Source organism: Harmonia axyridis, chromosome 3 (assembly GCF_914767665.1).
Source record: "Harmonia axyridis chromosome 3, icHarAxyr1.1, whole genome shotgun sequence".
NCBI lineage: Eukaryota > Metazoa > Arthropoda > Insecta > Coleoptera > Coccinellidae > Harmonia > Harmonia axyridis.
In genome coordinates, this window is record NC_059503.1 from 11123417 (window position 1) to 11151054 (window position 27638).

At 37.7% G+C, this 27638-nt stretch overlaps 1 protein-coding gene across 15 annotated transcripts in view; it reads left to right on the forward strand.

Moving 5' to 3' along the window:
• The window catches only part of LOC123674454 (CUGBP Elav-like family member 4), a 645081-nt gene that overhangs the window by 49791 nt on the left and 567652 nt on the right, over positions 1 to 27638 (forward strand). For 13 of the 15 annotated variants that reach the window (XM_045609319.1, XM_045609317.1, XM_045609313.1 and 10 more), the window contains exons 1-3: positions 3248 to 3265; positions 3321 to 3529; positions 21703 to 21785. Coding sequence is in view for 9 of the 15 variants with exons in the window: in XM_045609300.1 (XP_045465256.1) it covers positions 3418 to 3529; positions 21703 to 21785 (195 nt within the window). In the remaining 6 variants the exon portion in view is untranslated. Of the gene's footprint in view, positions 1 to 3247; positions 3266 to 3320; positions 3530 to 21702; positions 21786 to 27638 lie in introns of those variants that run through there. The other 2 variants (XM_045609315.1, XM_045609312.1) reach the window with 1 other exon arrangement.

Below are 27638 nucleotides of genomic sequence, written 5' to 3' on the forward strand. Positions count from 1 at the left end.
TTTTAGTCTCACGTGTGGAGTTGGGGAATTAGGGGATTGTTTCGCAAATTATACACGAACTGCGTTTTGTGTGTACTACATTTTTCCACAATTAAGATAATTCAATTTGTTTCGCATACATAGGAATTTTTGGAAGTGTTCCTACCGAAAAATTATTCTGGTGGGGTTGGTTTTAATTGAGATATTTTTTCTGATTAGGATTTTATCGTGATTGGACTTTTGTATCGTGATGTTGTTATTATACGTGAAAGAACAAGCGTTTTTTTATCGGATGAACTAATTTTTAATACTAGATTGGTTGAAAATTGAACGAGAACGAACTGTGATAAAAACTTGACAGCGAAGTTGGAGTGTTTTTATAAGGTACGGTTTGTTTGATTTGAATTGTAAAGAAGAAATCTAGTTCAACTTGAAAACTCATAATTTATCTTGAAAAATAAGGAAAGCTCCTGTCGTCGTGCTTTCCTTATTTTTTTTTGATATTCTGCTTGAACTTTCTGTTTCTCTGTTTCTGTTCCGGTGAACTATTGATTCCGAATTTTGGACAAAGCTTGGAATTGTTATCTTCATAACAGGCCAATTGAAAGTTCCCGGTTCACCACTAGTAAAACACATTTCCTCGGCAAAATTCTATATAGCGATCTTCCAACTTTTCGATACCATTTTTGTCGTATGATTTGTCTTTCGCTTCAAAATAGGCCTCAGTTTCGGCGATTACTTCTTCATTGGCAATGAATTTCTTCCCAGTTAGCATTCTTTTGAGGTCTGTGAGCAGGAAAAGGTCAATGGGGGGCAGATCTGGTGAATACGGCAGAAGCAATTCGAAGCCCAACTCATGCAATTTTGCCATTGTTTCATTGATTTGTAACACGGCTCATTGTCTTGATGAAACTGCACCTTTTTTTTTTCTTCAAATGGGCCCGTTTTTAACGATTTCATCCTTTAAACGATCCAATAACGCTATATAATAATCGCTGTTGATGGTCTGACCCTTTTGGAGGTAATCAATGAATATTATATCTTGCGCATCCCAGAATACTGATGCCATAACCTTATCCGCTGACTGTTGTGTTTTTCCTCGCTTTGGATTCGGTTCATCGCGAGCACTCTACTGAGCTGAGTGTCGATTGAACTCCAGAGTGAAATGATGGAGCCATGTTTCATTCATTGTCACATATCGACACAAAAATTCAGGTTTATTGCACTTAAACAGCTTCAAACACTGCTCAGAATCATTAACACGTTGTTGCTTTTAATCGATTGTGAGCTCGCACCCATTTTGCACACAGCTTTCTCATGTACAAATATTCGTGAATGATATGGTGTATACGTTCAGATGATATATTCACAATGTCAGCTATCTCGATCAACTTCACTTTACGGCAATTCAAAATTATTTTGTGAACTTTTGTGATTTTTTCGTCGATGACAAACTCTTTTGGGCGTCCACTACGTTCGCCGTCTTCGGTGCTCATTTCACCACATTTAAACCTAGAATACCAATTATGGTTGATTTTCCTGGTGCAGACTCCGGAAACTCTTCATCAAGCTAAGATTTTGCTTTAACTGTATATTTTGCCTTCAAAAAGCAATATTTTATCAGCACAACAAAATTTTTTTTTTCATCTTTTTTCAAATAACAAAAGTAGCTACACTCACAACGCAATATCTCACAAACTAATGCTGTTGAATTTTGACACGTATCGTTGAAGGTTAGTACTAGCTAAAAATCATATGAATTTAATATTAGCATCGCCATCTGTGCATCAGACCGGAGACTTTTCAATTGGCCTAATGTGTAGTATTTGAAGAAATAACAATATGATAAAGAAATTCAGATTTTGAAATATCACAAAAACAAAATATGAATACAGAAACATTAACGAGATGTGAATCTATGGAAACATTAACGAGATGTGAATCTATGGACTTCAATAATGAAATTCAACGATACATATCAAATCATTCACATTCATTTTTGGAATCAGTTGAAATAGGTAGACGCACCTATAGTATTAATATACAGGGTGGCCATTTGAAAACGAAACAGACGAGATTACAGACGAAATAAAGTTTTTCGATAGAAATGCTCGGACAGGTCGATTTCTGTTTCGAGGGGGAAAACTTAAGATGTAGGTTACGGACGCATAGCGCTTCAACCCTTGCTGCTACAACCCCCACCCCCAATTTTTGAATAGGGAAGATGGGGTGAGTGATACCTCAATTTAAAGGTATTTTTATACTGATTTCAGCACAGTAATTGTTTTTTCATTTTATGCATTAGTTCTCGAAATATTCATGCGTTAGTTAGTTAGGAAGGAAGCCACAGTCATGGTTGTTTTGAAGCTCAAAATGTCGAACACTACAAGTGCCATGAAAACACCACTTCATTTTCAAATACTTAGTTAAGAATATTTCGAGAACTAATGCATAAAATGAAAAAACAATTACTGTGCTGAAATCAGTATAAAAATACCTTTCAAATGAGGTATCACTCACCCCATCTTCCCTATTCAAAATTTGGGGGTGAGGGTTGTAGTAGCAAGGGTTGAAGCGCTATGCGTCCGTAACCTACATCTTAAGTTGTCCCCCTCGAAACAAAAATCGACCTGTCCGAGCATTTCTATCGAAAAACTTTATTTCGTCTGTAATCTCGTCTGTTTCGTTTTCAAATGGCCACCCTGTATGTACAGACGAGGTAGATTTATTGTAATATTTTAGAAATAGGACAGAGGAGAAGACAAGTTGACAGTTGATTGAAGAATTTGTGAGATAAAATGTCTATCCAAAGCTGTTTCTGTGGTTTTTGACAACCAAGAAAAGTCATAAATCTGATAGTAATTAATTTTATGAAAATATCAGAAAGGTGTTGATAGAAAAATCAGATTCCAAAATTGATTAGGAAAGATTGAGGGTTTAGAGAATAATACAGATATAATATAGTAAAGACTTGTTCATGACGATTAAAGACAGATTGTTAATGGGAAAAAAAAAGCTCATATTAAACAAGAGTAAGTTCTGTTTCAGAGTTTGAATTTTGTAACTTTGTAATTTTTCATTGTAGTCCCTGAAGAAGTATACGTAGGCGTATAGGAATGTATAAGCCTATTATTGTGAACTTACAAAATCTGATAATCCTATAGTTATCAAGTTTCTAGTGCCATTTACTAGATATTCATCCAAAGTGAAACGTTCATTCCAAATGAACAATTTCACAGAATTTCACGATTGAGTTTCTTAACGAAAAACGACAACTTCAACAAAAGTAGGTAATGGCTTCGAATGAGACCCAATTACTCCATTTCTTTCTCGCTTTGCAGGTGTCGAAAGCAATCTGTGAATTTACCTGTTAATATCCAGTCAGAACCCTATTAATCTCTCATTATTTAGCGCCAGTATTCCTTAATAAATACAATCATGAATTCCACAAAAACATGTTCACTTCGTGCTGAGAATATATGGTCACATTTGTTCAAACAAATGGAGGGATGTGATTTTAGCTTGCATGTACGCATACCTATTACCATACGTAAGTGAATTCAAATTAGCTGGTCTTTATTACGGTCCTACATGTGAACTCGTGGATATATATAGTAAGAAGTTTCTTCTGGTAATACGTCACGTAGAATTTACATTTTCGCAATTCATTGTACGACGCCTCCCCCTCAGAAGGTTTATGTGTTTGACACGGGGTTATTATAGTGTGGGACTTTCAGATAGTCGACAGATGAACGCTCTGGTTTTCTTTAATGGTACCTACTTGCTTTGAACGTGGAAATCCGTTGAGTTTCACGACTCCCGTTTTCAGGTTTACTATTTTGTTCACGTTCATTCCACGTTTTTATACTTTCAGTCGGGACATAAAGTAAACTACTTTATACGTTGTGAAATACACTACTCTACAATTAAAGTGGAAAATTCTGCTTGAAAATTAATTCTTAGGATTAATAACTTTATCGTATGCTGTTTTGAACAATACTCTGTTTGTAGTGAATATTTTCAGTGCTTTTGATAGTATAATTTCGTCATCCCTTTATCCAAATGTTCGAAATATGTACGAGGAAGTTTACTCAATTAAAACTTAGTCAAGTAGTCTCATTTGAACATTTAAAGCAATCTTTTAGTAATTAGAGTTAACATCAACCAAAAGATGATAAAATTGATTTTTTTTAACATTGTCATTCAAATCATAAATGTTGATTTGTATACCCATTTCACAGAAGAGTAAGAGAGAAGACTACCTGTTGAAATTGTGACCTCTGTATATCCTTACCTATAGTTCCTTTTACTCAGCCTACGGTGTCCTCAAACGCAAGTGAAATGAACATATGTTTGTGGATTCTGTGAGTTTTTGGACTATAAGACACTGACGAACAAAGTTTGTATTGAAAAATACAGAAATTCTGGAACGTACGTCTGTGTTTATGTAAATTTAGTCCTTCAATTCATTCAACTTCTTTTGAATTTGTACAGTTTTGGATAGTATTTGTTTTATTGATTTTGATATTTTGTCAGTTAGAATTTTATTTCTAGACAGAAAAGTCTATATCATAAAGATATATCGCATAGTAAAGGTCTTGGCACAATGATGTTGATATTTATATCGAATTAAAAGTACTAAAAACGTCTCTCCAAGCCTCTCATAGTCTTGTTGAATTTTTCATTCGCCTTGAAAGTCACAAAACTAGAGTTCATAGGAATGCAGTCTAACATTTTTTGAATATTTCAGCTGTGCTGCAATTTGTTTTCGATATTTTCTTGGTTTTTCTTTTTGATTGTGGTTTGAATAAAAATTCGCATGTGTTAGGTATTCAAAGAAAAGTAAACAAAAGTCACAATTCTGCTCCCTATGACACAATATACTATGCTCTGTAGGTAGGTGCCTGCTAACTTATCAGGCGTGCGGAAAATAGGTACTTAGAACACTCTCAATCCAGACTTTTTAAGGAAATAGCAATTTTTCCATTGCATCTTGATAGGGACCGAATGCTAGACTAAAATTCAGAAGACCCGTATGTTGACAATATATTTATCACGATCTTTTCATCCCTCCCGTTCATACGCCATATTAGGAACAACTTGGATATATTTCGTGAAATCACGAAGATGGCGTCAGCTCACAGCGACTTCCGGCAAAGTTGGCACAAGGTTAGTGATCTCGTTGTGACGGTGTCGTTTCTCGAATCAGTTCGTGGCTAACCGGATACCTGCGAGTTCGGTTTGATTGGTCTGCAGTTTTCTTTTTCTTTCTTTCGGATGGACTTATCCGGTAGAAACGAAAAGGTGAATGTGCCGACAATTCGGACTATCGAGCTGAATGGAATTTAAGAAATTATATTGGAGTGTTTTTGGGGATGAGTTTCAATGTCTACCTAGACAATTGAATGTTTAAATATGGAATAATTCGAGTACTATGTAGACACGATGCTGAGAATCAAAGCTGAGGGAAACACTCTTTCAAATTAAGCTATAAATTGTTATAGTAAATAAGTATAAAACAAACAACTACTAAAGAACATAACACTCGTGAAAACATTCAATGCTAACATTAGTTTCAGCGCCTTTACTTCTAAAGAATCTGTAAGAAAATTCTCAGAAAAGACATATCATAAAATTAGTTTTCAGCGTAGCCAGTAAAAGTCGACAATATTTAGGCAATGTTTTTTCATGATTCTAAAAAAATTAAAATCAGGTATATGCATAAATGCAAATACAGAAAAGAATAGTTATTTATAATACAAGTGCAGAAGGCATTGATATTCTTCCACGAGTTCAAAATTCAAAAACGAGCCACGAAGTGGCGAGTTTTGGAATGAACGAGTGGTAGAATGAGCCTTCTGTACGAGTATTATACATTATTTTCTCTAATTCATTGCGTTTTTATTGAAATTAATGAAATATTTCCATAAATATCATTTAGTGATTTTTGCATTGAAAAATGTTGGTTGGCAGAACTGATTTCTTTAAGGCAAATTGATGAATTGACAGATAAAGCCGTGGCGGAAAGTTCGGAGTACCAACATATAATAATGAAATATAATCATGAAAACTGTGCGTTTCTGATATATTCTCGCACGATTTTGTTCTACAAGATGTGGAAGAATGAACGAAATAACCACAGAATTAGAGAAAACGTAGGAGAGATCAATAGAAGGCTAGATACTGGTGGAGACCCTGACCATTATACATTGCGATTTAGTTACCTGTAACCAATAGTTTCCTGATGATGACAACTCAGTTGTCAAAAAGTTCGTCAAAAGCTACTTGAAAAATCCTGTGGACAAGATTTTTACCTCAGCTCCCAAGTATACGGTAGAAAATGTTCATAAATATCCCAAACTGCATCAATGCTGCTGAGTTGACTGGTGGCATTTTTGTGCCCTGGTGGATGAAGTTAGGAATACATTCGGAGTAATTAAGGAAAGTCTGAATTAACTTCTACTACACCCGAATGTGCGAACAAATGGGGTTTGAAACATTAAGTGAGGCTGGAACCTTCGAGTCAGCAGAAAAAGCGCTGAATTAAGTATTTAGAAGCGACAACAACTGTTCTGTCTTGAGATTATATTCTACTTAGTGGTCCACCCGAAATATATGGGGAGGTTGTTGGAAGGTTTGTGGCGTTCGGACTTAATTGGCTCTAAAAGATATAAGTGCCAAGCTTGGTGGCAGTGTGCAGTTTGGATAATTGCCTTTAACTCCACTATCAAGAGTTATTAACACGTTTATAGGTTCAGAATTCATTTGAGGAGTGAAATTGGTATTTGTGGAGATCATTCGATAGCCACGCTAACGTCTAGATGAGGAAATTTTATGTACCAATTTATTTATGCTATTACTTCGCTAAAAGTCGGGAAAGCGAGAACTTTCCAGATTAACGGTTCATACGTCTGCTGGTCTATTGAATTTTTCGAACACTTTGGCAGAAGATTATTGTCGTCATTATTATATCTTTCAATTACTAAAAATTGAAAGGATGATCTGATTACACTATCGTGTATTGCTGAAGCTCGCTTCGATATCTCGGTGCTTCATCAGAGACTGTCCAGCAGGCCAAAAGTCACAATTTGGTGTGATGTTTTGTTTACGGGCAACATTAGATCTTAATTTTGGAAAAGGGTGTTGTTACCGGTAACGGCGTATGCTGAGAAATTCGGAAATAATTGCAGATAGTTTCTGGTTCCAGTTAGATGATGCTATAACATAGTATACAGCCCCTTGTTCTCGGGCTATTCCCTAGGAGATATTTACTAAGCAACTGATCTCTTTATACAAGCAGCACTAGTGACGTCTGCGTTCTCCAGATTTATGCCTTTCATATTTTGATTGTGAAGTAACCTTAAGACAATTCAAACTCTTGTAGAAGAGCTTTAACTTGGCGCTTTTTCATCTAGATGGATTTATTGTTGTTCCTTTTATTCTGCATGAATTTTCGATGGTCCTAATGAAGTAATCAACACGATATTATGTATATTGCTCGAAATTGTTAGTTTCAAGTGTTTTGAAAAAAATTGTTTCATTTTGATATTAACAGAGGAGGAGTACATTTTAAGAGAAATCAATGGATGTTCATTTAATTCTGACCAGGAAGGTGTGCCATTAACTATGGAAAACGATAGCAGCAAAATTTTTCTTGACTAATTCGCATATTTGCGGCTGTATATCCACAAATTGCATATTTTGGGTCTTGAATCGATTATGATGCATTGGCTCACCTAAATCTTCTCTTCCATATGACTTCACAGAAAAAGTCCAAAGATGTTAAATCACAAGATCTCGTTGGCCAATTTTGATCAGCTCTTCGAGAGATAAAACAACCAGAAAACTTCACTTGCAAAATTGTTTCGTTGCTATTGTGGCATGTAGCGCCGCCCTGTTGGAAATAAAACTCGCCCACATCAATATCTTCCAAATCCGGCCATAAAAAGTCATTATAGTAATTGTCAACTCTGGGTTTTCGCCATCATTATGGGAAGCAGCAGCAATATTGTCAGTTGTTCTTGAGTGACCACACTGGTTCGATTCTTTAATAACTTGTTCCAACAGCTCGCATTCTTTCTCCAGTTTCACTATTGCTGGCCAAAAAGGTGCTTCACAACGACCCTAAAGTGCTTTAGCTTTGCGAACTGTCACTCCAAAATTTTCATCATATTTGCATTGAATTTTGAAAATTTCAATGCGTTATTGAAGACTGTATCGTTTAATGTGGCTAAAGAACGTCGAATAATGATAGCTTCAAAAGTGACATTTGCCAAGATAACGGATCTTTCAAAATGAAACCTCTTTGTTGAAAAACCTTCACATCACAAGAAAGAGGAGAAAAGACGATAACTTACGAGGTCTTGAAAGCTACCAGTTACCAAAGGATATAAAAGTCTTTCCAGTACGCTCTACAAGGTTGTAATTTAGGAAAAGTTTATAGCTAAGTTTGAAGAATGCAGAATCAGTAGAAAAATATTAATCTATAGCACTAGACAAACAGGAACAAGTTACTAGTAATAAAACACTTCCTTTCCAAGAAGAGCTTCCAGCTACATGAAATGTTTTATTTCAACTCAATAGTCAAACCTAACATGTTCAAGCAATATTAATGCATATTATAAATAAAGAAATGATTTATCAAGATTTCTGATATTATCAATTAATTTTTTCTGATTATGTTCGCGAAAAACGCTAAAAAAATCGAACTATAGTCATTTCTTCTCAGTATATACAACTTCCCAACAATAACGTAGCCGTAGCATAGAGTGAAATATACACCAATCGCGTTATGAAGAAAGAACTCCGACAAAAACTCCTCATCAAGAGCAACATCTCCGACTTCTCAGTAACGCCCTTGCGACAACGTCTGTAATAATTAGAATTCGACTGTGCGGTTGTTGCCAGAAACATGACTGATACGATATGTGGAAGAGGGGTTATTCAATAAAACCCGGCCTCTCCGGAGAATTCGCACGGAAACCTAAAACTTAATTAAACCATCTCAGCTGGTCACGGACTGCGCGCTTCGTCGGCCCTTAATAGGCCAGTCACGCGCCATTATAGATATACAAAGGGCCTTCCGACGTGCCACATTCACGTACATGTCCGGATACTATTTTCTCATCTTCGATCCGGCGACGTCCGAGAGACGAGAGGAAGGGGGAGAAGTACAAAGGGCCTCTGACGCGGCCTAGAAGGGCCGTCGTATATTCTTCGATTTCGGGTCTCGCCCTGGAATTTTCATCCACGTGAACCTTCCGGACTGATGTTGAAATTGATAACATCGAATGGAAGAACACTGAAAACTTTCTCCAGTGTTGTCTCTAATCATTGAAAAAAGCAACTTGTCTAAAACTCAGAGTTAATTGGCTCTAAAAGATATAAGTGCTAAGCTTGGTGGCAGTGTGTAGTTTTGATAATTGCTTTTTACTCCACTAGAATGAGTTATTAACACGTTTATAGCTTCAGAATTAATTTGAGGAGTGAAATTGGTATTTGAGGAGATCATTCGATGGCCACGCTAACATCTAGATGAGGAAATTTCATATACCAATGTATTTATGCTATTACTTCGCTAAAAGTCTGGAAAGCGAGAACTTTCTAGACTCTCTAGACTTCCGGACTGATGTTGAAATTGACAACATCGAATAGCAGAACAGTGGAAACTTTCTCCAGTATTGTTGTCTTTAATCATTCAAAAAAGCGAATTGTCTAAAATCTGGTCATTAGAGAATTTGAATGGGGAACCTTCGTTCACATATCAGAACCAAGGAAAGTGTGAGCCTAACCAGTACCTTCCTGTTTTTTTTTTGCTGCTGAACACTGCTGTTCTGTTTGGTTCAATAGCGCTGCTCATGTTCATGAAATTGATGCACAGCTTAACGTTTTTATGAAAGGTGGGGATAGTGACCACTATACTACCGAGGAGCTCACATATCATCAATTCTGAGATAGTATTGGAGTGCCGAAAAAAACTCAATGGGCAAGAATAACAAGTTCTTTTAAATCTGGGTTCCTGGCCACTCGAGAATTAGAGGGAATGAAGAGGCCAACACACTTGCCAGAAAAGGAGCCCCGAACCTTTCTGTGGCGTAGACAATTGTATCTACAAGAAAGAGTTTCAGGAGAAGGAATAAACCGAAAGAGAAATACTCTGGCGGAATTTTGCTGGTTTGGATCACTCCAAAAAGTTTCTTCGAAATTTTGACAATACGAGATCCAAGAAGTATCTGGATCTGGAAATATGCTATACCTCATCACTGGAATCCTCACAAATATCGTCAGCAAGAAGAAGTAGCCAGGAAGAGTCCAACTGTTGTCGTCGAAAACAAACTCTCAAATTCGTGAGCTACGAGATTCTTCTCCTGCCGGGATCTCTCCTCCCCTCGACCTTGCTCTGCAGAATCAGTTGAAGCAGGTCATATCTTTGTTCATTCAGCATGATGTGGCCCAAATACTCCAGTTTTCTCCTCTTCCGGTGTTGATGATTTCAATCTTCTTGTAGTAATATTAACACCCTCTCATTGATTATGCGCTCTGTCCAACTGATTCATCTTTCTGTGGAGTTTCCGTAAGCGTCCATGACTCTACACCATACAGAAGCACAGGAAACATAACACTTCAAAAGTCTTATATTGGTTTTTTATTCAGGTCGTGATTTGTGAGAAGTTTTCTAATTTCTATGAATGCTGCTTTGGCCTTTCAGATTCTGTAGCGTATTTCCCTTGAGTGATCCCATTCATCATCCAGCATAGTGCCGAGGTTAGAAGTTGTCTTGACAGGTTGCAGTCAAGGAACTTATTTCCAATTGTATCTTGCCACCCAGATACTAGATCTGCCAGATTGAAGTCACTCAAACCTTTATGGATTAATTTTTCAAATATATGTGTAATAACAATTTAGAGTTTGATGCTGAAATTCATGATGAAAGCGTCATCAGAACCATATAAAATTCTCATTTTCGGGAAATTCGATTGGCCACTCGTCTAGTACACACCATCCGTTTTATATGCTTCCGTGTACGAAACGAAAGGCTTGAAAAAATTAATGAATTTTCATTGTATCCACTTTTGTATTGTTTATTTTCCATCAGACCACTTGGTCGAACTACAAACACTCGCAGCTTATCACGTGTACACTTTAAGCGTGATGCATCACGAACTTCCACATCACCTCACAATTTGAATTTTCAAATTGAACTTGTAGGGCGAATGGATTATTTTTCATTCTTGATTTTTTTTGTGTATTCATCGCATTTTCAATTATCGCACTATTGTAGAAAAACGAATATTTTTCTGTTGAAAAATTTGGACAGCTGAATAAAATGGGGTTTATTATTTTTAATAATGAAACTTTCGAGTTGCTGATGGTTTAGTATGTATTCTATTCTATTCCCCCCCCCCAAAAGTGGGGCCTGTATCCGCGCCTGTGTAGACAAGAACATTTTTCCAACAGTCCAGTATACTTATAATCACATCATTTCATCAATCGCTATATTTTCTCACTACCAATTCGTGTTGTTTATAATTTTGTCAGTAATTGCAGACTCAGCTTAATTGCATCTGTTCATAGACGGATCACCCCATTTATTATAATTTTATATTTTTTTGTATTTACCTGCTGAAATCCAAGGTTTGGCAACTTTTGCTCTCCTATGGTGTCATCTGTTCTTTCACTTCGTTTGGCGAAGTTTGTTTTCTGAATTTCTGACATATTTAGGTAGTCATCTCAATATATTTTAGTTGATATGAAACGTTGATTCACTACGGCACAAAAGAAGTGCCTTCTTTGTGGAGAAACTCGCGAATTGAGTGAAATATCGCATCACTTCATGTTAATTTTGATAGTTCATGTTGGGGATAAAATTAGCTTACTGAAAATGACAGATGCTCCCTTTATCTATGTTTATTACTCTGAGTTTTTTGATAATGTCAGTGAACGTGACGCTTACCCATATTCTGCACCTTGATATCGATTGTTAAATTTCCAATACTTTTTAAATATTCCCTATTCTGACATTTATTTTCGGGAATATACAACTTTCTGTATATATTTTTTTACCTATTTTTGAATGTAAATTTTTCTCGTCTTGAATTTATCCGATGTTTCGATAGTAGTAAACAGAAATCGTGACTACCTCTGTAGCACAGTGGATTGAGAGATGGCTGTGCTGCCGAAGGTACCAGGTTCGAATCTTGGCTAGGTCATGGTTTTTGTATATGTCTGGTGATGGTTAATGAATTTGAAAAGAGTCTCATAGATAATGAAATATTGTAATGTGACGATGGCGAACAGCCAAGCACATGGTGAAAATATAGATGAATGAATCGTCAGAACTCGGCCCAACGTTTATTTCATTCGCTCTGGTCCAGTTGCCACAATTAAACATCGGCGGTTTTTCAGCAGGAACAATCATTTTTCGCGCAAGCGTGTACCTACCCGATTCCTCTTCATCGATTCCGATATTCAATTAATTTCAACGAAATAGATGTCCGTTACTCGAATGGCCACTCGTTTGGCGTGCCACTGAATACACGTTCGGCGTGAAAGCTTGTCACGATTTTTTTTTCCAATTATACCTGCAATTTTCCGATCCTTTCAGCGCCCATTGATTGAAAATCGACAGAGAGGGAAGGGGGCTTGGAAATGGCGGACTTGTCCGACTACTTTTTTCCAACTATTCGCCCGTTGGGACTTGTACCCTTTTATGGAATTGGTGATTTGGTTTCGTCCTGATGAAACTTGATGGGACCGAATAGAGGGGTGGGGAGAGGATGTGATGTATCCGGTATTATTGGTGTTTTGGTTACGCCTGGATGGCCAACTATTTTTTTTTTAGCTGGATATAGGAGCGTACAGTAAATTATATTTGCTGGTTGATGGATGGATTTGATGATGTTGTTACATACAGGGTTGTCCTTTCTTTATTATTTGGATAATTTGTGCCTGTCGTTCTGAAACTGGTTGTAGTGCTTTAGGTTGACCAATAAATATAGATACGCAATTTTTACATGTCTCCAACATGGTTAGATTACGTTGTCAGATTGTAATATATTTTCAAATCCACAATTTTACTATATCGTTATGATAGTGAAGGGTGTTTTTTTTAGAGCTATAAAACTTTAAATTGGAATAAAACAACGATGGATTATTCGATTGATATGACTTTTATTTATCCGCAAGATAATCTTGTGGCATTACATTTTGAATATGATTTCTGGCATGTGACAGCCACGGCTGGCTCGGATGTAGTCCAATCTGGACGTCCAATTTTCGATAGTTTTTCTTGGGAAAATAGAATTGAATGAATAATACAAATTTTCTGTATTCATTGTATTACATAGTACGCTTTTGGAATATTTATATCAAAAATATCTAGTTTATAACCCATCAAAACGAATTGATGGTAATACAGACCGTTCATATCAGAAAAGCCAACCAGTATCGATTTCCGCAATAAAAATTCATTCGAGTAAAATACAAACGATCCAATAAATTCAACCTATCGTTCCACAAATGAGTATAAGTGCAATATCATTAATATTTTTTTCATGTTAACGAGCCGGCCGAACCGGTAACGCTAACAAATTGAAATTCATCATGGCTTTTCATGGCAGAAGAGCAAATAATGTAATATGCATGGTTATCGATATGGAGCCAGATCGCATGTTGTCCGTAAGTAAATATAAAATGAGATAATTATGGCAGCGTTTATATAAGATCGATGTCATTATCTGATGCCTGTTTTTATTTTGACACGCACCTGGGAAAATAATCGTGAAGAGGTAGACTGAAGTTCTGCAAATTTCAGTCACGGAACGTTTGCAGGCGTTTTTATTGAGAGTGTACACAGTCTCATCAAAATGCAGCCTTGTAATTCTCGATCGAAGATAGGTACTGACCTACGTGAGTATGCATAATTTAACTCTGAGGAATACATTTTTGTCAATAAAAATTCTATAGAGAATTGTTGGCTTGGAAGTTGCTCAAAAATGGAGCAGTAAATTCTGCCTTATTTATTTGCATCTGCAGTACAGTTACTTTTCCAATTTTGTCATTCTTCGGAGTTTGAATTGGCATAAAGCAGCAGAACACACCTTGGAATTTTTACCTACAGTTCTGGCATGTCGCTATCTCACAATTTAATAGAAATGCATAAGAAATGCCAAAATTCAAACAAAGATCTAGATCAAGTATAGATTGTGAGTGAATTCGAAGAGTTTCATCTCTTCTGAAATAACATTCTTATCCTTTCTACCCATCATCTCTGAAATATAGGTATTACTTCATCTTCAACATTGAAGAGCACAACTGGAAACATTAGGGCTCAAACAACTGTTTCTTGGTCTATTTAATTCCAATTTCAATTCATCGTCATTTTTATTTTCTGAAAACGCGGATTTACAATGAAGATACCTCATAAAAAATAACATTCCTATATCTTTCCCAATTTGAGCTATGAAACACCGCACCACTGTAGCACCCTGTATATTTCTTTTTATCTTTGAGTTCGCAGTACTATTTTCTTTACTTATGTAGAATATTAGCGCCAATACCGAATTTCTCGCCAAAACTCAGAAAAACCTTATTACATAATCACCACTATTTCCTGACAAAGTAGAATTGTTCTTCTTATACTACAACACAATTTACTACGTATTTCAAAATGGAGTAGGTACTGAAGCGAATTATCAGTTATCACAATTGTCTTGTCTTGTGAAAAAAACGACTTCAAACGCATTAAGTAGAATAAGAAACATATATTCTCTTTGGTAGAAGTATTTCAAATGAATATTTTATCAAATTCCCCAATCCTCATTCAATTTAATGAAGTTTCGGTCCAGATTCATCTCAGTTTTGCTCTGTATTGTGTTGTGGATGCTAATGGCTTCATCAATAGACAATAATAATAGTAGTTGATCTGAATGTTGTTTCCGGTTTGCCGTATCCCAAAATTCGAATTTGAACATACAGAGAAGTCATGCTCCACATTGTTTAACAACAACCGCAAACGGTGTTAGTTTCAGAGGATTTGCTTCAATACTATCCTGGATGATTACCTAATAGCTATTTCATACACTGTGCTGCATTTCGATTATGTATATCAAATCTAGGATTCATCAATCATTATTCAATTTTGATGTTTTTGATTGAATACATAAGAAGTGAACATTTCATTAAATAATGCTCGCAAAAATAGGAATTGAAAAAAAAAATTTGAAATGCAGCTTTACGCAAGTGTCAGTGACGTGATTCAGACGCATAGAGTAATAAACATAGATAGAGGGACTAAACGCAATTTTTACATGTCCCCAACATGGGTAGATTACGTTGTCGGATTGTGATATATTTTCAAATCAATTTTACTATGTCATTATGAACGTATATTAAATTGAATGAATGTTCTTTATTTAAGTGATTCTCAACTAAATATGCAAATTTGAATATTTGGAATCCATTTACGTTAATCATCTTCCAGAAACCAGAGTTCAGTATTGAAATCAACTTGAGCATCGACAACATTGCATTAAAAATTGCAACGCCATAATATCGAAAGGCCCCTCAGCACATCTCAATTTCTGCAGGATTTCATCAAGTCAACAAGTAGAATATTCCGTCCCGTTCAGGCCGTAAAATATATCTAGGTCATTTTCCACTTTATCGCTTCTGATCTTGGATGGAACATCCGGCAGCCATTAATGAAGACATTCTTGGCACAAAATCATCGTTTATTTGTTGAAATCAGGGACGCCATTGCCTCGAAATTGACGTCGCAGGGGCTCGTGCCAGAGCCATGGAGACGGCTCCAATAGATGGGACTTTACGTGTGTTGACTGGTGACAGCCTCATCATAGGCTGACCTAGTGGGTCAAGTTGAATTTTGGGCAACTGGTTCGATATTCTCGAGCCCCCGTACCAATGGGGTTATCATATCGGCAGAAAGTCTGCAATTTTTGGATTTCAAGCAGAAAATGCTTCGAAACTGCATTGAGAAGCTTCAGAATTATCGCAAACAAAATTTAACTCTAATGTCATGCCAGTTGATAAATTGATTCATAAAATGATCGCTCTCATATGACACTAATTCTTTCATACCTACGTCCAACCACAGAGTAATAAACATAGGTAGAGGGAGCATATGCCTGCCATTTTCAGTAAGCAAATTTTGTCCCCAACATGAACTATCGAATTTGACATGAAGTGCACGGAAATGAAAACATATCAGTGATACGATAGTTCACTCAATTCGCGAGTTTCTCCAAAAAGAACGCACTTTTTATGTACCATAGTGAATCAATGTTTCATATTAACTCAAAATATATTGAAATAAATACCTCAATATATCAAAAATTCATAAAACAAACTTCAAGCGCGCCAAACGACGTGAAACAACCGATGACACTAGGACAGCAAAAGTTGTCAAACCTTGGATTTCAGCTGGTAGATACAGAAAGTAATAAATATTCTGCGTATTATAAATTCGACAATTAGGAAAAATATCGGATTCAAAATATTCAAATTTTTTAATGGATTCGGTCCTTACTTGGCGGAAATTCATTATAAATAAAATAAAACGAAGTAATTTCCACTATGTTATTTAATTGTTAGCAACAATTGTTTCGCCACACTGTGGCTTCATCAGGCTACATTTCTGAACTGATAAGAGTACAAAGGTTTTCGGAATCTTATATAGGAACAAAATTGGCACAAAAATATTCGAAAGGGTACCTATAAATTACAAAGTTATATTGGACCATTTACAGCCTGGGATTTCCAAACTATCGGAAGAAATTCAATAAAGGGGATGAGTTTACATCCGTTTGTTCGTTCAACAGAATATTTTGGGTATTATACCTGTTTATTTCTAGGGATCCCTAGAAATAAACAGGTATAATACCCAAAATATTCTGTTGAACGAACAAACGGATGTAAACTCATCCCCTTTATTGAATTTCTTCCGATAGTTTGGAAATCCCAGGCTGTAAATGGTCCAATATAACTTTGTAATTTATAGGTACCCTTTCGAATATTTTTGTGCCAATTTTGTTCCTATATAAGATTCCGAAAACCTTTGTACTCTTATCAGTTCAGAAATGTAGCCTGATGAAGCCACAGTGTGGCGAAACAATTGTTGCTAACAATTAAATAACATAGTGGAAATTACTTCGTTTTATTTTATTTATATATTCAAATTTGCATATTTAATCAGGAATCACTGAATTGAATATATTTCATTCAATATAATATAACGGGTGTTTTTTTTCGAGGTATATAACCTTAAGTTGGCATTACTGTTCGAAGATAGCGACTGATTCAACAGCTGTTAAGTGATTTATTCTCAGTTTGGCTTGGCAATTCATCACGAATTGCCCACGCCTGAACAACGTTTGCAAATAGTGCAATTTTATTTCGAAAATAATGGTTCTGTGCGGAATACGTATCGCACACTACGTTCATTTCATTTTGTTTAGCGATGAAGCGCACTTCTGGTTGAATGGTTTCAACCAGAACAGTAATGTATAACATCTTGAACAGTAATGCCAACTTAAAGTTATATACCTCGAAAAAAAACACCCGTTATAATCCTCCTTCAGTTTGAGATCTATTTTTCGGTACACAATATGCAAATTCCAAAAATCTGGGAGGAATAACAGCGTTCTCTTCCTCAGAACAACCTACGAGAAAACACAACTAAAAGCATCCTTTCTGTATCGACAAAATCTAAGCAAGACCGGCCATCCATCCGTCTGATATTCACGTAATGGATGATGTGGATCTATTATTCAGCTCGCTTAGTGAACTGGCGCGAGTAGACACAGCTGATGCCCACAACGGACGCGCTGGATAGACGTTGGACCACGGAGGCTGGTCGGCGAAGACGCAGGTGGAGTTATCTCGTATACATTAGCACATTAATGGCGCGCTAAACTGCTACGAAGCCATAGAATGCCTCGGCGTATATCATTGCAGAGAGGTATTCAATCAGGGAGACTAAGGAGCACTTAGGCACAATCCGAATTCACTCCCTGAATTGCAGCCACGCAATGCGGAACCCTCGTTCTGGAAATTGTTTGTCTGGTTGGGCTGTTGGTTGTCTCGAAAGGTGGCGATTTCGAACAATGAGGTTATGTGATGTCGGAGAGGTATTGTGAGTATTTGATACGTGTGGTAGTAGGTTAATGTAATGAGATGTCTGCTTGGTTTGAGTAGGAGATAATGAGATGATAAAGGGTGTCTTTTTAGAGCTATAGAACTTCAAATTGCAATAAAACAACGATGGATTATTCGATTGACAAGAATTTTATTTATCCGCAGTATAATCTTGGGGCATTACATTTTAAATATGATTTCTGGCATATGACCGCCTGGCTAGCTCGGATGTTGTCCAATCTGGACGTCCAATTTTCGATGACTTTTTCCAACATTTGTGGCTGTATATCGGCAATAACACGGCGAATGTTGTCTTACAAATGGTCAATATACATACATAATGTATATGTGTATAAGACCTTTAGACTTTATTTGAGGTAACATGACAGCGCTGCGTTACCTTCAAGAAATAGTGGAGCCATATGTTCTCCCTTACCATAACCGACTCGAGAATCCGATATTTCAGCAAGATAATGCCCGACCTCATGTTGCCAGTGTTGGTTTAAACTTTTTCGAAGAGACCCATGTGAATTTTTTGGAAAACGAGAATGATGTATAACTTTTTTCATTTGGTAGACAGTCTGACTAAAATAGTTAAAGTCACTTTTTCACTACAAATCTCTACTAATATTTTCAATTTCATTTCCGTAAAATTATAAAGTTTGAGTTTAATTTAATTGTAGAAAAACTTCGTGTACGTGTAGCGTATGCAGGTATAAGTCTAGATCAATGTTTGCCTTCTACACTTGTCGAAACTTAATTAGTAAAATCGAATGGTAAGGGTTATATCACTCTCAATAAACGGTTAAGCTTCATAATTGAAAATAATAAACTAACGACAAATAGCCGAAATATAACCAGAAACTTATTGTCAATCTTCTTAATAGCGGCGACAACGCTCTTATATCGTCGATAAAACTAGATCGCAAATATGTTAATGTCAAAGCGCCGTAAACCCAACTCATTTCGCATCGATCGTCAGCGGCGGACGTTGAATGTACGATACACTTCATGATATATCTTTTATACGGTTATTATACGCTAGCGCCTCCCCCTGTCTGGGACTTACCTGCACAATTTCATTAGGGTCGTCGTAATGGCACCAGATCGCAATGAAATGGGATTTGGCAAGTTCAGATATGCCCCGGCCGTCTGGATAACGGGCCCGTCTGGACGTATTAGAGTGCACTTCTGAAGTTGTTCTATTTTCCGGTGGATATTTTAATGAATGTAGTTTTTGCGCTTTTAACGGTCAATAGAAATGGCTGAAAGTTCAGCAGTTCCGTTGATTCATATCATTTAGAACGTCTTTAGAGGATGGGGCCGGGATTGAATGGAGTCGGATGTGAGCGCCGGCTAATTTTTGGTGGATTATTTTCGATGGTGCATCTTTGGTCTCTATATGGAATTTGTACGACTGCTGTATGTGTTTCGTTGAGAACTGTGAGAGATATTTCCATGAAGTTTTGTATAAAAGTTGGTTGCTATTATGCATTCGAAGTTTTCATTGCCTGAAGTCATGTTTTTGCCAATTACATGTTGATATGTCTGAAAGTTCAAAATACTCTTGAAAAAAGAGATATAAAGGTTTTCTGACAGGAGGTTTCATTTTGAATAGCCGGCAATCTCCGCACCTGTTACTTTTTGGGCTGTCATCTTTCGATAGACGATATAAAAATGCAATGAAATTGTTTAAATTCTCTACAAATGTGGTGGAAATTTCGGAGTCACAGTTCGCAAAACTCAATCACTTTTTTCTCGTCATGGAGCAACTTATCTGCAGGCAATAGTGAAACTGGAGGAAAAATTGAGCTTTTGGGACAAGTTAGTGATATAGGTATCGAAACCGTGTTCATCGTTCAAGAACAATTGAGAATATTGCTGCTGTAGCCCGTTTTGTTGACGAAAAACCCTTTCTTGGAAATTAGGCCTTCCACAAAAGACATCACGCTATATTTTGCATGAAGACTTAGTCTCATGAATATACAAAGTTCCAACAACAGAAATGTATTTAGACTTTTCTTTCAAATTTATAAAGACTTGAGGTCTTGAGTTTAGTTACCGCAAGAACTTAAACCTGTGGATCACAAGGAACGACCTATCTTCGATGATTAGGCCCTTGAAATGTATTAAAATGATCCGGATTTGCATTGAAAAATCATCTCAAGTGATCAGGCCCATTTTCACCTCGGAGGCTGCGTTAATGAGCAAAATTGTCGTATTTTGGAACATTCAATAATCAGTAAAAACTTTCAACTTGCTCGGTTGGTGAGAGCGCTGGACTAGTGGTTCGGAGGTTGCGAGTTCGAGTCCCGCTCGAGGAGGTTCTTTTTCCCGAATTGAAATATTGTCTGTTAGCCATCAAATATTATGCTTGTACCAATAATTAGTGTTAAAAAGGCTCTTCATTCTCAATGTGTTACTATTAGGTGAGGTTTATGGGATTGGACCTCAATTATTCAAAAATGAGGCTGGTGTAACACTAACACTGAATTGATTGAACTACTGAGCTATAATTAATGGTTTTTTATGTCCGAAATTGGTAAATATTGATTCGAATGACGTTTATTTCAATCAAGACGGTGCTACGTGGCACGAAAGCAACGCAATCGCAATTTTGCTAAAAAAGTTTCCTTTCGGGTCGTGCTACTTCTCGAAGAGGTAATCATCAGTTGGCCACCGAGTTTTCTGATTTGACGGAAGTTGACGAGGTTGACCACTCAGGCTGAGATTACCTACCCCCTTGAGCTCGATGAAATTTGGAGAATTTAAAAGCACTAGTTAACATGAATATCCCAAACTTCGACTCAAAAATTGATTTGATTAGAGAGGTAGTAAGGAATTGAATGATGAACACTATTTTGCCTAGCTTATATTATAATTCTACAATCTTAGATTTCTTGATAAAACAACCATACTCTTATACTGAACCTACACCTAATTTACCTTTTGTTTAACCTACTCTACTGAAAACAATATATAACCAACGATTAGAATGGAATATTCCTTCTGGGGAAGGTGGTGTTATTCTACTCTTGTTGCTAGGAATGATGTGAAAAATCTTTTTCAAACTATTAATCTTGTACCCTTATTGATACACTTTTAATCGAAGAGAAATAAGATAGATAGATGTATATTTCGATGGACATGATATCGAAGTTTTTAATGTCTCGAAACAATTTTTTGAAGGAATAATCTCGAAATAGGAGATGAGTCGTGGAAAGGCACGATCTTTCTACTATTCATTCAAATTCCGCGTTTTTTTTTTTATGGCTGATAGCGATCACCCATCCAGATATCGACCACGACACAAACTGCTCATCTCCAGATGAAACAACATTGAATCACATTCACAACTTGCATTTCCTCATTCGATCCCATCAAGTCTGCCGATCTACATGATCGACCCAGACGCCATCACAGCCATGAAATTAGTCTGGCATCAACCGCATTAATTTCGACTCTTCGAACGGCCGGAATGCCACAATACGGGCATAGTTTCTGTCTATTAACCGAACACGTGTGTGTATGTATGTGTATTTGTCACTGACATTTTGGTTCTGATTACAGGTTGTGCATTCCTGACGTACTTCAGCCCTGAGAGCGCCTGCAACGCCCAGAACGCCCTGCATGAGAAACACACGTTGCCAGGGGTGAGTAAAGTCATCTGCCTGTTTGTTTCCTTTTTTTTTCTTCGCCATCCTCCCGGAGTTACGGATGGTGCCACGAAGCGCGGGCTCTGAAATATTCACGTGCTCGAAATACGAAAACTTAGCCGGGAGTTGTTCTCGTGATAGTTCTTACGATTTGACATTGAGACGACCTACGATTCGAAGGTGACCTTGAACTGTTCCACTCGGGGCGGTTGTAATGTTCGATGAATTAGATTTGATAAGGAGTTTTATCGGTACCGATACGGTAGGATTTGGTAGATTCAATGTGGAGCTGCTCAGTTGGGATCTGCAATTGAAAACGCATGGAATGGATATTTTGCTGTTATTGTTCGAAGGCATACTCGATTTTTTCTTGGGAATTTTACGATTTTATATGAATTGATCTGTTTTTACTTTGCAACTGAAAATGTATGCTAGAGATTACAGCTTTTTGCTTTCTTACATATTTTCAATGATGAATCGTGCAAACCACGGCCTAAATTAAACATCATTCTACTTGATATTCGACTCACGCACGTTGCGTCCACATTAGGAAGCCGTGTCATTCACACATCATCGAATGTAATGAAAATAAAATCGAACTGAATGAGTTAGGCTGGAGATCTGCCTTGATATTAGAAGTAGTTAAATTATTGTTCCAATGGCTTCAGTTATCTGTATCTTGGGTTGGATTGATTCGATCGGGTTCCACTAAATGATGTTTGAAAGATGAGATTTCGTACTACAAAAAACTTTTCTGACAGTTTTGTGATTAGTTTTCCTAGTTTAGTTTGAACACGCGTCGAATATGGACACTATCAAACACAAAATACGCTATTTTTTACAGTTTTTTGCCGATAAAGGTGAAAATGAAAGCAAGTGTTTATGGTCCTGGTCACTTGTCGAAAAAGACGATAAAATCATGATAATTGTCGAGTCCGACAGTCATCGAAGCTCTATTTCAATTGCCGAAGAGCTAAATATTGCACAAAAAACTGTTTGGAACGATTTACGTAAGGCTGGTCTCAAGAAGGAGCTCGATGCATGGGTATGGTATATCCAAAATCACTTGGAGGAAGCCAGAATACTTCCATTATACAAGGATTGTCCAAGTTTCCAGAAATTCCTTTGGGGCCAGTGAATTTATTGCCTAACTGTACTTTCAAATCGCAGATCCACTTCAAAGGGACATCTATGACCAAGCGTTTTTATGGAATAGATCAAGTGACTTTGGATATAATATACCATGAGATAACGCAAAAAAAAAATCATGGACTGAATTTCCATCTACTAATCGCTACTGAATCGCAACAAAATCGACTCATTTTTGAAGCAGTTTGTGACTAATGATGAAAAGTGGATGACTCAAGCCCAAAACATGGTGAGTAGGCTTGCTCTGTGTTTGGTGGAATTGGCAGTGAATTATCTACTATGATCTGGTCCCCTACGGCACAAATGTTAACTCGGAGCTTTACTGTCAATAATTGGAACGTCTGAAGGAGGCAATCGTCCAGAAGCAGCCAGATTTAGTCAATAGGAACGGAATTGTGTTCCATCAGGACAACGTCAGGCTACATACCTCGATAGTGACACGTCATCAGCTCCTAGAGCTTAGTTGGGAGGTTCTTAAGCATCCACCTTATAGTCCGGATCTGTCACCAAGTGAATACTATCTATTTCTTTTCATGGTGAAAAATTCGCTTCAACAGAGGCTTGCGAAAATCGACTGTCTCAATTTTTTGCCAATACGGATGAGGGCTTCTATGAGAGAGGCATAATGATATTACCTTCAAAATGGCAACAAGTTAACGAACAAAACGACTTATATTTGACCTGAATCATTCTATAACTATAGTAATTAAAGCCTGCAGAAATAATGAATTTTTTTTAATACACCTTATAGGAGGAAATTGAGATCTATTTTAAGACATCCTGTAGAACCAATGCATGATCGCAAATTTCAGAAGGTTTTCAATTACCAACAGAGCCTCCTCCAACTCCAACTACTCCACTCTGACAAACCCTCTAAAGTATCCTCCAACCGCCGGTTGGGCGAAACTCGATTTTTTCGCACGAACCTCCAAATTCCCCCGTCCGCGGATCTCTCAACGAGATGGAATATTTGCATAGCCGAACCCCCCGCTCCCACCTCCCTACGCCCCTCTGGATCGATGAGCCGGCAGACCGCGTTCGTCTGCTTCGCCCACGGCCGTCCGAACGGTTCGATTTATGTCCAATCGAAATAATCAAAACCGCACCGCGCGCACGGGCGCAATTACCGAAACGAGTACGCGTGTATGTGTCGGATGCAATTCCGCACGTTCCGAAAATAATCCGCCGACTTGCCTTCGGCCCTCCCCCGCCGCACGTCTCTAGAAATCGATCGATTCGAGATCGCGAGAACAATTGGAGTGGCTTGCTTCTGGCTTCTATTTATGTCGCTCCGATTCGACGCGCTCGCTGGATTGTTTTCTATAGGTATATGCTTCGAAAAGAGAAAGAGGATAGAGTGAATGTACAATTTCGTTCAACGTACAAAGTTTGCTCATCGTAGAAGCGCCAGAGGGAAAATGAATAGGTACTTAATGTTTGACTGATACGCGGAAAGCCACTTGGTGGTAATCCCTCTTTAGTCTTCGCAGTTATCTATATTATACAATACTACAGAATGCTGCAACTCAGCTTAGCAATAGCAACTACTTTTGTAGAGGTAGAAAATCCACGATTTCTTTTCCAAAAGAAACTTACGAATGTACGAAATATTACGATATTACGTTCCAATCTGCCAGCATGGGTTTCTGCCTGGTAGATTGGTCATTACCGACCTCATCCGTTATCTAGGGCGTTTGACAGGGTGTCATTGTGGAGACTTATTGCAAACATGAGAAGCTTCGAGATAAGAGGTGCAATTCTTGAATATATTCAAGCATTCCTGAGTGGAAGAGAGTTCTTTGTCAGGATTTCTGGGTCTGTTTCCACCACTAGACGTCTAGCTTGTGGGGCCCCTCAGGGATCCGTTTTGGCACCACTGTTGTTTCTTCTTGACACGTCTGACATGCCTACTTTCTTGAGAGTTTTATGCCCGATGTTTGCGGATGACACTTTTTGCTCCTGCAGGATGATTTGAATACTCTACTCAGATGGTGTAATGATTGGTTGCTACATTTGATCCTCGACAAATGTGTCGTTCTCTACATTGGTAAGAAGAAACCCCGTACTCGCTGTGTGTTGGCTGGTCGCCAGCTGGGACAGACTTCCTCGAAGAATGATCTTGGCGTCATTGATTCCAACGATTTGGGTTGGTCTGAATCTAGGTCTGAACACATCCAGAATATTTGTGCTAATGCTCGAAAGACAATATATCTCATCTCGAGTTCATTTTGCTGTTGCGACCCCTGAGAATGCAGCAACATATACAAGATCTATGTCCGTACTATTCTTGAGTTTGCCGGTCCGGTCTGGTGTCCCAATCTCAAGGGTGATGTTGAGTTGTTAGAGTCGGTTTAGGGCTGGGCCACCCGCATACCATATGGGTGTATAGGACCTACCTATGATAACCGCTTAAAGAGCATGAATTTACCGATAGCAGGAAGGGCTGATCTAATTTGCACGAAGAGGGTTTTGCAAGGGGCCTTGATCTTGGTTATTCGAGCTATATGCACTCAATCATAACAACCTGGAAAGGACATAATTTAAAGTTCCGCAAGATAAGTATCCGGACGACAACAAGATAGCATTTTCTTACCAAACGAGTTTTCCAAGGTTGGAATGGATTGCCAAATGAAGTAGTGAACTCATCCAGTGTCAATGTGTTTCAGAATCGGTTAGATCTTCTTGGACTATATGATGATTGATTTAGTTTATTGATTGTTTTGCTGTTTTCCACATTTCGGTTGATTATTGAAAATTTTGTGTTCATTTTCTTAAATATCATATATCTTTTATAGGTTTTTTACCTCGACTCTTTTCTGTGAATAAATAAATAAATAACTATGAACATCAAAACTATGTACCTTGAATGTGACAGAACCTTCATTTCCAGAACATCATTTTTTCGGTAAATTCAGAAGTAGAAGATTTTGAGCTGGTAATAAACTGAGCATTTATCTCTTCTGGTCGGAAACTATTAAACACAAAAATATTCTATTCATCAGAAGAAATAAAATTTGAAATACCAAAAAGTTGCGATGAAGAAAGAATTCTTCCGGCCCAAGGCATCACCCAATCAACAAAACCCTGGCTACATCAGATAGAATCTTTGGATCGTCAACCCTCTATCTGTTCTCCAGAGCAAATACAATCCACGTTCCTCCATTGTGTCCCATCTTATACCACGACCACTCTAACCCCTTTTCTTGTTAAGACGAGTCAATGCGTCTTCTCAGCCAACACAAATTTCCAGATTGCATTCCTCCTCCACGTCCCCGACCTCCACGCATGTTGGAGTAGTGGGTTCGAGCGGTGCACCTCTATTCACCGGACCTGTTCGTGCGTATAACAATTCCCCCTACGCTCCACGCTGCCTCTCCGTCCATTGTGTCGGATTTTTACTGCCTCCCCTAACCTTCTCGTTCATGTATGAATGAGTAGAACGCTCTTACACCTTATTGAATTTCAACTGGGACGGTTATTTATTATCATCGCTAGTAGGTCTTGTCGTTCGGGAATTTGTGGTAATTCTATGCGGTCCCCCGATGCTCACGGTATATATATATGGCGGTTTTATTTCGCTGTCTGAGTTGAGAACGATTGCGATCGTGGATGGAGATTAGATTGGGGATTGTTTGGGTCGGTGGTGAATTGGAGATTCCTTTCTTGTGAGAGGAAGTGCTTCTTCAGAGTACGTCATTCAAATACATGACCAACTATGTACATAGAGAGCAAGCCCTGACCATCAGGTAGTGAACATCGGCGTTTTGCTCTGTTGGATGTCCATATGGATTGATCCACTCTGAGATTTCGATTTTTGTATTAGCCATCTGTTATCTCTCATCGTTGAATTATATATGAGAGATAAATCACCTCTAGGAAGGAGAAATATCGGTATACCCAGAAAGAGATGAAGAACATGCTCCAAGCATATGCGGAAAAGGAAGAAGAAGAAGAAGTATTAGCCATCAGTATGGAGTGCATTTGTTTAGTAAAGGGTGTTTTTTTTAGAGCTATATAACTTTAAATTGCAATAAAACAACGATGGGTTATTCGATTGACATGAATTTTATTTATCCGCAAAATAATCTTGTGGCATTACATTTTAATTATGATTTCTGGCATATGATCGCCACGGCTGGCTTGCATGTAGTCCAATCTGGACGTCCAATTTTCGATGACTTTTTTCAACATTTGTGGCCGTATATCGGCAATAACACGGCGAATGTTGTCTTCCAAATGGTCAAGGGTCAACATAGCCCCACAGAAAGTAGTCTAGCGGTGTTAAATCACAAGATCTTGGAGGCCAATTCACAGGTGCAAAACGTGAAATTAGGCGGTCACCAAACGTGTCTTTCAATAAATCGATTGTGGCAGGAGCTGTGTGATATGTTGCGCCGTCTTGTTGGAACCACAGCTCCTGGACATCATGGTTATTCAATTCAGGAATGAAAAAGTTAGTATTCATGGCTCTATACCGATCACCATTGACTGTAACGTTCTGGCCATCATCGTTATTGAAGAAGTACGGACGAATGATTCCACCAGCCCATAAAGCGCACCAAACAGTCAGTTTTTCTGGATGTAATACCAACTTGAAGTTATGTACCTCGAAAAAAAACACCCTTCACATATAGCAATGAATGACATGTATGTATAGTGCCACACCCATTGGTAGCATATTTTCACATACATTCATTCCAT